This window comes from Lampris incognitus, chromosome 14 (genome assembly GCF_029633865.1).
Source record: "Lampris incognitus isolate fLamInc1 chromosome 14, fLamInc1.hap2, whole genome shotgun sequence".
NCBI classification, from domain to species: Eukaryota; Metazoa; Chordata; class Actinopteri; order Lampriformes; family Lampridae; genus Lampris; species Lampris incognitus.
In genome coordinates this window covers 21280644-21294493 of record NC_079224.1, presented here as the reverse complement: position 1 = coordinate 21294493, position 13850 = coordinate 21280644, and the positions used below count along the sequence as shown (strand labels likewise).

At 45.5% G+C, this 13850-nt stretch overlaps 1 protein-coding gene across 2 annotated transcripts in view; it reads left to right on the top strand.

Moving 5' to 3' along the window:
• The window catches only part of LOC130123986 (cAMP-specific 3',5'-cyclic phosphodiesterase 4B-like), a 47788-nt gene that overhangs the window by 26623 nt on the left and 7315 nt on the right, over positions 1 to 13850 (top strand). Inside the window, exons 7-8 of one of the 2 annotated variants that reach the window (XM_056293333.1) lie at positions 5337 to 5449; positions 12720 to 12813. In XM_056293333.1, coding sequence (XP_056149308.1) covers positions 5337 to 5449; positions 12720 to 12813 — 207 coding nt within the window. Of the gene's footprint in view, positions 1 to 5336; positions 5450 to 9369; positions 9627 to 12719; positions 12814 to 13850 lie in introns of those variants that run through there. The other variant, XM_056293334.1, reaches the window with a different exon arrangement.

Here is a 13850-nt window from a genome sequence, read left to right as displayed (position 1 = left end):
AACAATTGTAGTGTGTGTGACAACCGAAAGACAGAAAATCTGTGAAGAATGTCCTTATGTGAGTGATTTCCCCCATTTTCAATATCGGCTGGTATTTGAAAAGTCCTCTTGCGTGCACCCAGCTTAACGTTGAAATCATTCCAGTTAGGGCAGAAAAACGGCAGTGTTTCTGGTGATCCTTGATCTAATTAAGCACAACAGATTTTTGTTAAGCATTGTTTACAGATGTCCAAGAGAGAAAAAAATGCAGCCAATTGTCAGTCCTGTCTCTCAGATATACAGTATATAGGACATTTTAATACATAGCTCACCAGATGATTACCATCACAATACCACACCTAAATTACAAATTGACCTAACATTGGTTTTCTGGTATTCTGTTGAAAACAAATAAATGGATGGATAGGTAGGTGGACAGAAAGACATGCAGACAACCGTATGTTGTATGACAATGGAATGGACAGGCTTTGAGAAAAGATGCAACATATCCTCTGCTGAGGTAGTCCATTCCAGTTGCTATCCTCTGCAGTTACCCAATTCCACCGTGTGGTTAATCCATGCCGCATTTTCCAGGCTCCCACCCAGGGGAGAGGATCCTGAGGGCTGGAAGCGTGCAGCCTGGTTAAGTATTTGAATTATGTTATTGACGTCAGCACAGCCATAAAGCTCACTGCAGCCCATCCCTCGAGCTGGCCCGTGCCAACACAGTTCCATGGTGTATTGTGAAGGGGCTGTTAAACAGCCTTGATGGTGTGTGTGTGTGTGTGTGTGTGTGTGTGTGTGTGTGTGTCTGTCTGTCTGTCTGTCTGTCTGTCTGTCTGTCTTTCAGCAGAATGGCTGTTGTTTTGATAGGTGAAGAGATAAGCCCCAATCGTAAACTATGCAGAGGCACTATACAAACAATGGTAGAATGCCACTGCAGTTTCATGTTGGACCTGAAAGTCCACCAATGGTTTCACAGAGATAATCTTATTTAACACCGCATGCCACCAATAACATATCCAAAATCAAAAGGCACTTTGATTTTAGATATGTTATACAGATAGCATTCATTCTTTAACGCAATCAAACCCATGCACCAAGAATTTATTTATCGAATTTGATTAGATGATTGACACATGAGAGTCAAGCTTTTGTTTCTAGGAAAGTAAGAATGTTGATAACAATAGGCAGGTTCAGTTAACCTGCACACACACACACACACACACACACACACACACACACACACACACACACACACACACACACACACACACACACACACACACACACACACACACACACACACACACCGCATGCATGCATGTGTGCAGAAACCGGTTGTAATACTGTGTGTGATTCATTGCTGGATTCATGAATCCAACTGGCTCTGTGTGTAATGGACAGGCAAGCACAAACACCATTGAGTGTGTGTACATGTGCTGGTATCTGTGTGTGCACTGCTACAACTGCTTTCTTTTTCCTTTAACTCCTTCATTTAGGATCTGGTGACAGGAGAAGAGGAATGTGTTTGCGTACATGCAGACACATGACTACCTGCTTACACTCTCAAGAGCTGATGAGTCAAACCTTTCTCACTGACCCTGCTTTTGTAATGGGTTGCATTATTTCCTGTAATAAACATTAATGTGATATTAGCCACATTACTCACTGCGTTCTAGTCATCCACATGTGACAAATCAAATATCACATTCACACTGAGATAAGCGGGATGCTTTGCACAAGTTTCAAATACATACATACATATATAGTATCTATATAATATGATATAATATAATATGTGACACAAAACTGTTCATTTGTAGTTGTGCTACTAATGAAGACATGGCCTCCATCAGACAGGGAGGGCAATAGGTTTGGAGGTGGGATGACAGCAGTAGAAAGGGGCAGTGTGAGGTGGTTGCAAGGGGTAGGTGTGTGGGGTGGGTGACGGGGAGAGGGGGGTGGGGGATGGGTTGGGGGTGCTTAGCCCAGCCCTGGTTGTTAGTTCAGTTGATGGTTCTCACAGAGGCTGGTTTGTGGAGCAGGAAAGGAGTGAGGGGAGAGAGGGGGACGCAGACCGGGCCTGTCCACAAACACTGAAGTCTGTTGTCCTCTCAGCAGCCTCCCGCATATGGCCAAAGCATTAGGGCTCACCGGAGGGTCCGAAAAAATAGACGTCTGCTGAAAAAAACAGGCCTGTAGTCTGGAAAAGTACGTCGCGCTCTGTCTCGGAGCAGGTTTTTCAAACTGTGAAAGTGCGTCACACCACCTCCAACTGGTGACAACTTAGAAAAAAAATCTCCTGACCCATTTTGTGCTGCATTTCTAGTTAACCAGAGGTGTTGATGGGTTGAGGGGTCCCCTCACCGCCTGCTTTGTATATATGCACATGCATGTCTCTCTGTTGTTCACCATTTCAATTGCTAGATATTGACTGTTATTAAAAAAAAAATGCATAGCCCCAACTTGTAACACCCGAGGAAGGCTAATGCCAAACCGTTGGTGACTGACCAAATTAGAAATTTGTGAGGGCATGTGTGTGAGGCTTTCTGTACTATGTGCACCTTCTGTTTTTTTTCCCCCCATGTAAATGCTATTTGCTGCATTTGCTGCAATCTATACATACATGGTATAGATTCTATATATTTTCAGAGTTGTGCTCAATCTGGCCTCCGTTTTATAATGGTATATAATTACATAATTTTTAGGGCTATATCAGTGTTATGAAACCAGAACCAATAAAACATTGCAGTACAAATGTAGAATACAGATAGACATCCCTAGGCCTGGCTGCTGAGAGTTTGTCTTGGTCTGTTCCTGTCATTAAATCTGAACTCAGCGCCATATGAATCAGCCAGCCTCTTCATATTGAATGGAATCACAGTTGTCCAGTCGGAATGAGTGGGCCTTTGATGTTTCTGGACAGCCCTTTGAAAACGTCTAATGTCTCTATATATGCTCATTGGAGGCAGCACCGGCAGGATGTGGTCGCACCTTCTTGGCACAGTCTCCCACTCCTATGGCTCGGGGCAACTGCACCCTAGCATATGTCTGCTTTTCAACAGCCCCACCGCCTTGGAAATGCACCGCTTTGATGTCACGCTTTCTGCTCCATGACACGGAATTTTACATGGCTGGAATGCCAACAGTTCTTGGGAATTGTTTCAGTTAGGAGGCCTAGGGTCCAGTGACATACTGTAGCCAAGGGGTTTTTCGGTACTTCAGGCCCGGGAGCCCCAAGGATATCTGGTCTCACCCGCAGGCTGGGTGGGAATACAAGGATAGCACTGGTAATCTTCCTCTTGTCACGAAATGGCCCAGTGCATACAGGCCTGTGATGTGTTCCAGGTTAGTTCACAGACAGTGTTGTGGAGGGCTGCATTACATGATATCCAGCAGCATAATTAGTCCAGCAGAGTTGTTCCCTCTGTGATTGAGAAGAATCGATCATTATCATGTATGTGCTGATAACTTTTTATAAGTGGAACACTGCACTCAGCTGGGTTGTGTATTACATCTGAGTTTCTTTTACGAAACACCAGCAGTTCAGAGCTTTTATGCCTTCTATGAACTGTCGTCACTGAGCTTTGATTTGCTTTGATCCACTATATTGACGTAAATTGGGGAGAGGCACGCTGGTTGTCCTGTTGTGCTAAGCATATGGGTTAAATCTCTTCCATGTGTGAAGCCCTGTGAAGTAGGGATCAGTGTTTTCCGTAGAAAGAAAAGAACGAAGGTGGGAAGATCCAGATGCATTCGGTGGTGTTTGCTATCCCCCAGGAAAATTTGTTGAATAATTTTATATTTTCTTCTCTCTGTTGTCTGCATACTTTGGCCAAAGCTATTCCTTATATTTGTTACCGCCTGTTTTATCATCACATCATATGTCCAATAAACAGGTCTCCACCACTTTATGATGACCATCCGTCCCTTCCGCATTTGAGTCAAAATTCATGGTTAAAAACCGTCTTTAGTCTAATGACCATTGTTATTGTGCTTCAAGAGTCATCCTCTACCAGCTAACACTTAGGATGTTCCGCTCCGTGTTTTGCGTGAGTTCACGGCCAGAGAGGAAGTGCTTTGGTTTCTTTGGCACCCAGTCAGACCCCGGTTTGGACGCCCCCCAATTCAGGGAGTCAAAGTTTGCCTCTCGTGTTGCTTGTGCAAACACAGTGTTTGTGTTTGATATGTTTTCTCTCTCTCTCTCTCTCTCCTCGTCTCTCTCTCTCTCTCTCTCTCTCTCTCTCTCTCTCTCTCTCTCTCTCTCTCTCTCTCTCTCTCTCTCTCTTCCTCTCTCTCTCTCTCTCTCTCTCTCTCTCTCTCTCTCTCTCTCTCTTTTTTTTTTCTCTTCTCATTGGGAGAGGTGAGAGCCAGTCTGTCTAGCATGGTGGTTCAGTGTTAGCTGCTGCAACAGAAACATACAGCCTTGAAGTGGCCGGTGAAAAAGCTTCCTTTTTAAAAAGGAAGCTATTACTAAGGGGGCATCAGAGGATTTGCTTGGGAAGGGACAGCAGCTATCTTTGTCACATTTGAAGTGAGTCAGTGGACTCCTAAAAAAGCAAGACCTCTTCCTCTGTCTGGCTCTTTTTCTCTCAATCTCTCTGTCTGTGCCTTTGGCCCTCTTCATCCCAGTACTTAATCTGCAAATAAGTGGTTGTGCATCGCTATCCTCCTGTCACCCCCGTTAATTGTCTGCTACTCAGGGGCTGAAAACGTCATGAAACAGGGGTGCATATGAGTGCATCAATTTGCGCCTGACGGGTCTCCAGCAAGGGTGTGTGTGTGTGTGTGTGTGTGTGTGTGTGTGTTTGCGTGCACGTGCCATATTGTGGATGCGAGGGAGCAGGGTTACCAACATGTAAACATCAACAGCAGGAGGCAGCAGACCGCCTGCTTTGCACTGCAGAATAAAGGCAGGAGAGGGGGGAGAGAGGGTGGGGGAATGAGACAGAATGGGAGGGGGACCACAGAGAGCTCAGGGATGAGGGGCAAGAAAGGGTTGACAAAAAGAAACGGCAAAAAGGAGCTAGGGAGAGAGAGAGAGACACACACACACACACACACACACACACACACACACACACGCACACATACTGCAAATATAACCTAGCCACAGTACGACTTCACACCGAATTGTCTAAAGTGGCGGAAGAGACCACCACGCAGTAGGATGAAGGAGCTCTGTGTGCAGACCCCCACCTCTTCCTGCTCATCTCTTGGACGTCCCACCGGGCAGCCATCCGTACGAGCGAGCCAGCCTGGGACCCTTCTGCCTCCTCATGAGGTGTCTGGGGGCTCTGCTGTGAACATGGATCCTCTGGGGTCTGACTACATGTCTGTGTGTCTGTTGGCAGACGAGTCCTACCAGAAGCTGGCTATGGAAACCATGGAGGAACTGGACTGGTGTCTGGACCAGCTGGAGACTATCCAGACCTACCGTTCCGTCAGCGACATGGCCTCCAACAAGGTAAGAGCGTTTTGCCGTTACGTGTGACCGTGTTTAAACAAAGGGTCTCGTCCCTGAAGTTCACAGAATGGTTTTGTAATGGACAGTCCAATAAGGTGGCAGTTTTACTTTAAATTGGTACAGTTTGAAGTCTGTTCTAACCGGTCCTAATTGTGTGTTTTGTTGTTGTCGTTGTTGTTGTTTTATCACCTAACATAAGTAATATGTTTAACGACTCAGAGAAAAGTTGAACAGCTTTTGCACTGTTTGCATGGGTGGTTATTGGTTAAAGCATAATCTGTGTAGGTGTGTTAATGGTTGTTTTCTGTCCTTCTGATATAAAGGAATATAAAATAAAGATTATGTCATTTGGCGCTACTTATACAAAATCATTTTCAAAGAAATCCAAAACATTTCATATTCACATTTTCATATTCCAGCAGATGCGCTTATCTGAAGTGTAATAAAGAAAAGTACAAGTTAAAGTATAATACGTTTTATAACAAGTTTACAGGGTTAAAGGAGTCAGAGATGCGGCCCCCAAATAACAAAATAAGCAAAAATGAATATACTACGTCCCGATAGGGTTTATTTTTCATGAGTTAAAAAGGAGTGTTTGGTATCACAGTGCGCTGAGCAGAAAAACGGTTTAAGGGCGGCACTGAAGCAAGTAAGGAACTGGAGGGGGAGTACAAATACATATAATGTCCAGTATGTCTATGTGTCATGATGATGGATTCCTGTACTGATAGTATCTCACTAGGCCAGCTATGCCTGGTGAGATACCCCCGCGGTGTCGGTACCTTGCTTTACCCACTGATGTACCCACCGAGTACCGTAAGACCACCCACCGCCACCATCACCATACGACCACACCACAACCACACCACTATATATGATGTTATGTTTCTCAACCCACAATTAGAGGAGCCTCACATCAAAGGCCCCAAACTTTTTCAGCATGCCACAAGTCTACTGTCAGGTCAGAGCTTGATTAATATCACACAAGTGTTACGAGACTCAGTGCTGGCTTGCTTTTATCAATTGATGACTGCGGTTGTGAACGGAAGGGGCCGCCCAGTAATTGACTGGCAGGACGCATGTTAAGAGATACTGAGACCGGACTCGAGACTCTGTGGACTTGTGCAGCCGTACAATCGGGCTTTGTTTACAGTAGCGGTCTCACCACGCCGTGTATGCAAAATGTAAATCGGTCTCTGCCACACTGACGCACTTGCAAAGTAACTGCTGTTCTGTGGTAGCATCTTTAAAATGGCACCGGCGTTTTATGGATCTCTTGTGAAACGCATGAGCAACATTTGGTTTGCATAGAACACCGCTGAATTCCTGTTTTCTGTCAATTGCACAACTGCCTCTGTTGCCTAAAATCCATTATTATGTCTCAGAATTGACCTCATTGAAATGACTGAGAGTAACAGAGAGCGAAAGAGAAAGAGAGACAGCAATGTAAAATGGGGTTTTACAGATGATTCAAAACTACATACTGTTCTGATATGTAAAATTATTTTTACGTGTGTGTGTGTGTCTATGTCTGTGTCTGTGTCACTGTGGCAGTGCTGCGCTTGGTGGACATGGGCCCTTCTTTCTCCGGTGGCATCACTATAGAGGGTCATGTTGATTTATCTGGAGATCAGTGACAGACATCACTTTGGCCCTGCAGTGGTTTAAGATTAACAATGAAAAGATGAGCAAAGTTCGACCTGGCTTTACGTTCGCAGTCACACTGTACAAAAAACTACTGTACCACAGAAAGTAAGACTGATTACTTTAAATTCTATAATTTGACTTCAAGATTGTGTTTGTGGAGGGTTTTTTTTAAAGCAGACTTTTTTCTTTTTTTTTCTTCTTCTTTTTTTTTTCTTTACAAACGATATTTTACATTTTTAAGAAAATTCACATCTTGATCCAGTCAAACTGAAAGTGAAGGGAGGTCCCTTTTTCTTTGGAAGTTCCTGGCTAGGAACACAAGCATTTGAAACTGATTATTTCCTAGCTGGTTTTGAACACCTCGTCATCTTTCACATCCCTTGTCCCTTCAGTCTTGGCAGCGTATTGCTCAAACCGCTGCGCAGACAGAAGAGACAGTAAGGCGCTTCAGAATCCAGACACCCCGGGTGGCGTTGACCGTTTCCTCCAGTAGCGGACAGACAGTGGCTGCACAGTGGCTCTGTGGTGTAGGAGCGGGTGGTGGGGGCAGCGGAGGTGGTGGTGGTGGAGGGGCTGACTGCATCGGGTTAGTGTGACCGTGACAATGGTTTCCTGTCTCTTTATTTCCTGACAACCCCCCCCTCCCGCCTCCTAACTTCCCCAACGCTCCCTGGCCGACAGACGACAATAAGTGATACCGGGGAGGCTAGACAGCCAGGTTGAGTCTTTACAGTTAACCACGTCAATGGGACTCCGAAGACAATGAGCCAGAGCCCCCTCACACGCAAAAACAACACAGACACGCGTTCACGGCTGAGTACATTGTTGACCGTGAGTCACACTCCTCAATTTGATACACCCCAGCAAAAAAAAAAAAAAACTGCTGCTGCAGACCTTGGCTGAAATGACCAAGGTTGAGACATTAGGATATGGCACTTTTTTCCATGTTAAGATTGTTGCTCATGGTTATCGCTAAATGATACCATACATGGTTTCATTTAATAACAGTTAAATAAATCCATTTACGTGCAGCATCCAGCTGTTTTTTCTTCCTGGTCGGCATTAGCATGACTTGATACTTGTCAAAGAGCAGCACCTAAGGTAGTCGCCATCATTACCGCTCATGCTCGGCGAGGATGTCGCGGAGAAGGTTAGCCACCTATGACCGAACCGAGGGTGTCTCCTTTTTCATTTTCCAAGGGCACAGGTGTTTCCGGGGGTCTGGGACCACACAGCCTGCTGACCGCCAGCCTGGTCGCTGTGACCTCAGAGCAGGGAGCTGCAATACTGCCCCTCACTATCATTAGCCTAGCCACACTTCCATTCTGACGTTGGTGACGGCCTTGGACAAACACTGCCATCTGAATCCAGTTAGCAGAGCAGAGCTTTGCGGGTTAGCGTGCGAGCAAGCACTGAGGCGAGCGCTAGCGAGTAGGAAACTTTAACTCACGTGTGGTCACTTTGACTTTGAAGGGCCGCCGTCTTTGGAGGGGGAAAAAATGACAAAATTACTCAAACAGATGTAGTGTCGGGTCAGTAGCTTCAGCAAGGGTAATGGACGTTAGATTGTAATGTGGTCATTACGTTTGATTGAAGAGGTGGTGAGAAGCTGAGATGAGACAAGCTCCAGTAGTGATTATAGTGCAGATTTGTAAATAAAATGTGTTTTACATCTATCAGCTGCCATTCATCATTGAAAATAAGACAGGAATTTCGAAATTAATCCCTTGTTAATTGTAAGCCGTCAGGCATACCTAACCCCTGCTGAATAAATGTACATGCATGAGCCAACAAAGCGATGCCCACTCCTGTGGAATTGCCTGTTCGCTGTATGTTGACACCGTAAACGCTCACAACTCAGACCGGGTGGATGACATCAGATCCTGTTGGGCTCCATCAGTTTGCACAGATATGCTTTTGCAAAATGTTGGCAAAGTCATGCAATCAGACTTACCTCTATCCATCCCTCTTTTTTCTGTATCATCTAAGGCCCCAGTGGCAGTGAGAACTGGGCAAGTGCTTGAAAACTGAACCGATGATTTTTATGTCATCTCTAAACTTCCACTATGACACATCAAGACATCTGTTTGGTCTGCTATGTCGTCATTAGGGACTTTACTCAGAAGTGCTCAGGTATGTTGGTTGTTTGTTGCCCAATGCTGTTTTGAAGGGCTGGATGTCTACCAGTAAATGACCTCAGTGAACTTTTAGAAAAGTGAAGAGAAGGGGGAAATGGGTGGGGACACATGTTGGAGCCTGTGAGGGAGGGCGGAGCTATCAGGCTCACAGAGGCCAGTGCGTCAAGTCAGCTTTATCGCTTTACGTTTCCTGGCTGGGGCCACAAACAGCAAAGGCAGAAGGCACAGTCTCACACAAAGCCTTTGCTGCATGCGTTGAACGGGCCCCTTCTTTCCTCGCCACTTTACCAGGATTCTTGCATATTGTGTTTAGTGTTGCGTGAGTGACAATGGGATTATGTTGCTCTGAAAAGAACAAGACAAACTTTGGAATGCCTACAGGCTGGAAACAGGTGAGTTGGTTTTGGAGCCTCTCGCTGTATTTTGCTGTACAATGAAAGTATTCTGCAACACAGGCATAGCGATTCATCTTAAGAAATTACTGAATTAGTTAAGGAGATGTTTTTTCTCATTTTAATTTTTCAGTGAATTGCATGTTGCCTAACGGCTACTAGAAATTGGGGTTTAGAGAAACGAGCATGATGTTTTCTTACAGATATTATGCTAGCAAGAAAATGATTTTAACTTCTCTTATCCACAAAGGAAGCAAAGTAAGGACAATTCCCTTCGTCGGCGTTTGTTCGCGGATAAGTTCTGTTATGTTTGCTGCCTCGGGACATAAAATTTTATTGTCGTTTTAAGCCTTACTGCACACGAGATAACATTGTACAGCTTCCACAGCATGCGATTATGCAGGATGTGCAAATGTTGTGTCACCGTGTGTTTTGAATACGCAAAACTTCTCATGAAGTCTCAGCTCATCCTCTTCTGAGAAGTTGCCACATCCTTCTGTCTTTCCTGCTGATTGCATGTGCGTTGTGTGTCCTCTAGATTACCGAAGAAAGGGCTCATTCTGAATATGTGTGTGCCCTCATCTGACTTAACAGGATGTAGATGCTGCCGACGTGTATTGAGTAATCTGCTCTCCTCTAGTACACTCATGGGCCTGTCATGATATGCCTCAGTTTATGTCTGAGCATGATAGTGGGTTGTGTGTGTGTGTGTGGGGGGGGTTATTTCCTAGAGGTCACATGATACACACAGTTCTTTGCCTTAAAGAATGAATTACAAGCTCCTTTGAATGGTATAAAGCCGTCTGATTCCAAGCTTGACATTTTTTTTTCTTTACGAGCTTTCTTTGATTTTTATGGACTGTCTCTGGCAGTTAGATTTATTAGGAGTTTGAGTGCAGCCAAAGCTTTGAGAGTAACGTTCAAGTTTCACAGTCAAGCATAAGTTAGCCGTCAACTTGACAGCTATTAGACAGCTGTTGAGGCCAGAGAGCGCCGAGCTCTGGAAGGAAAGAAAAGGCCCTATTGTGAAGGGGGAAAAAAAGGATCAAAAAGACCCCTGCACAATAGCATATTCACAATTAAAAAATTCTTTTTCGCGGGCCATATTTTGGTCATATTTTCATTAGGGATGTCAAAGAGAGCCAAAAAAAAGGGAACAAAATAAAAATAAGAAGACATAAGAAAGACCATTGATATCAGCAGTGCTGCTGAAAATCTTCATAATTTATCAATTCAGCTTCTATGTGTGTGTGTGTGTGGGAGGGGTCTGTGGGTGCGTGTGGGTCTCTATGCATGTGTGTGTGCAAAGTGTATATCCCTAATTGTCTATATCACTTTATTAGCATATCATTGTGTCTGTGTGTGTGTTTGTGTGTGTGTACGTGTGTGTGCATGTGTGGCATGATATGATGTGTTTGGAAGGGAGACCACTGTGATAACAACTGAGCAGGCCACATGACTCTGTTGCCATGGTGTTCAGGTTGTCGTGCAGTTGGTGGTAAACTGGTGGACTGCAGACTTTCTCTCTCTCTCTCTCGCTCTATCTGTCTTGCTTTCATCAGTTATGCGGTGGTGATGAGCATCATGGTGCTTTGAAGCCTCACACGATGCAGTATGTGTTGAATCTGTTCTGCATTACTGAGCAGGAGGAGAGTCAGGAAGGGAGAGAGAGGTGGAGGCGGGGGGATTCTTTCAGTCTCTTTTCTGCAGTGTTGTGCATGAATTGGTGTTTAGAAGGGAAGGAGGGGGAGTGAGATACTGAGCGAGAGAGAGAGAGAGAGAGAGAGACTCTACCAGCATGTCTTCCACAGGGGACTGTATGGCTGGAAGCCCCTGCTGCGCCACTCTCTTTCCCTCCCTCTTTTAGAGCCAGTCTTCCCTCTCTGCCTCACGCAGACTGGGCTGTAATTGCTGGATCTCCTCCGTTCTCATCCCATTGGATACCATTTGGCTAATGGCAGGAGGAGAGAGGGAGATTTAGAGAGGGGCAGAGACTCCGAAAAAGAGAGCCAGACGAAAGGGGGCAGGGAGCAATTGACTGCAGACAGAGGGATTCCGCCGCTCTCTGGCTGAGCAACTGGTTTGGGATTGTCCTGGAAAACGGGAGACAGCACTACTAGGGATGAGGCGGCATTCTCAGCCGGGGCTGCAGGGATCTTTCACAGCCCCTCTCTAAAAAGATCTGCCGGGGCTTTTCCTTTTTGACTATAGTCAAACATAGGTGGCCAGCGGCTTGCTGGTTGACTGTTGGGTTGAGCCCAGCCTTGGTGGTCCACTCAGAGAGGAGCGTACAGGGCTTCTGCTGGGGAGCGCCAGGGGCACAGCACAGCTCAGCACCATGCCTGAGGCCAACTACTTGCTCTCTGTCTCCTGGGGATACATCAAGGTGTGTCCCAGCAGAGGATTACATTGACAATGACTGTGTGTGCGTGTGTGTGTGTGTGTGTGTGTGTGTGTGTGTGTGTGTGTGTGTGTGTGTGTGTGTGGCGCGCGCGCGTGCACGTGCAGGCATGCATGTGTGCATGTGCTCGTAGGTGCACATATATCTATCTGCGTGTCTGCATGTTTGTCAATGCACTCCTACATTGGTGTTGCATTTTAGCTGGTAGAATTGCAGTTACTGTGTGTGTTTCTGATTCGAATAGTATTTGCATGTATCTAATTAGATCAGCCTAATTCTGTCATCATGCAATACCCATCATGCAGCTGCCAGGTATTTGCATGCCGTGAGAAAGGTCTGGCACATTCTAATTCACGAGAATATTAATGCGTAAACATTATAATGTTCATTTATGTTTGTTTATGCAGAAATTTTAGTCAGTCAAGCTTGACTGAAAGCAGGATGCACACAAGATAAACAAAGACCTTATACGGTACTTAAATAAACAGGGGGTCCTGGTCCCACAGAGTATATTCCAATGGAAAATAACAGGAAACACTTAATTCCCTTCAGCAAAATGTCGCCGGGCTCTGGCGAAACTACCCATTGGGATTTCTTTCCTGTATGTTTTTCCACAAGTAACATTAATAAATGTTATGTTTATCTGATGAAATGTTTTCCTTTCTCTTTTTTTTCTTTTCTTATGACTCCAGTTCAAGAGGATGCTGAACCGGGAGCTCAGCCACCTGTCTGAGATGAGTCGCTCTGGCAACCAAGTGTCAGAGTACATCTCCAACACCTTCCTCGGTAAGCACACACAAGCACGTGCATACACACACACGCACACATACACATTCGCACACACACACACGACCTGTGTGTCAAGTGCAGTGTGCATCATGGCAAGGAAGGCTGTATTGAAATATCAATATTGTCTGTTTTCAACAATAAAAATAGTCACAATATGTTAGAATTATGTCAGCAAGATGTGAGCCTCGAACTAACTGCTCTCCTCCTGGAATGACAAAGCCTTTGTGCTGCCGAGGTGGTGAGGATACCCCTAAACAAATGCTGAACAGGGGAGATCCTCATAGTTGGTTTGCACCACTGCTCTCAGAACCAGTCTGATCTGGTTTGAGAGAGAGAGAGAGAGAGAGAGAGACCCCTCATTCTCACTGCAGAAAAAAATGGAGGAAGGAGGGGATTTCTGTTTTTTTCTCCTTTTTTTATTTTGGAGAGAGAGAGGGAATGGGTGGGAGAGAGAGTGTTTGTGTGTTTTAATGTGTGTGTGCATGTGTGCGTGTGTGTGCACAAAGCCGTGAGGGGAAAGACAGACACTGTGTTATTCACTGTGAGGACAGCCGCGTTTCCTTGTCTCTTAAAAGCCTAGCGGCATTTCGTGACTCACAGACAGTCAGCTCCAGTCAGCCACTCAACCAGGCAGCCACTCTGTTTGCCAGCTGCCCATAACTAAACAGCCGGTCAGCCCATTGGCTACCCATGTATTGCATTTTTTTTTTCTCAATCTGTTAGCCAGCTAGCCCACTGTGACTAGCTGGGTTGGAAGTCAGCTAGTCAACCAGCCGCTCAGTCTGCCAGGCTTTAAAGCCAGTTACCATTGACAGGCGTTGTTGGTAAGGCCACAGCGAGCATCAGGCTTGACACTGGCACTCGACAGCTTGTGTCTTTTCTACTGTGCTCAGAGAGAACTGGACACGGCGCTGTTTTGCTCCGCCTGGTAAACACACCCTCCATCTTCTCCCTGCAGAGAGGGGGCAAAAACAAAACAAAAGGGAAACGAGAGAAAAAGGGGAGTATTGTGGGCCGGAGGGGAGGGATATTGC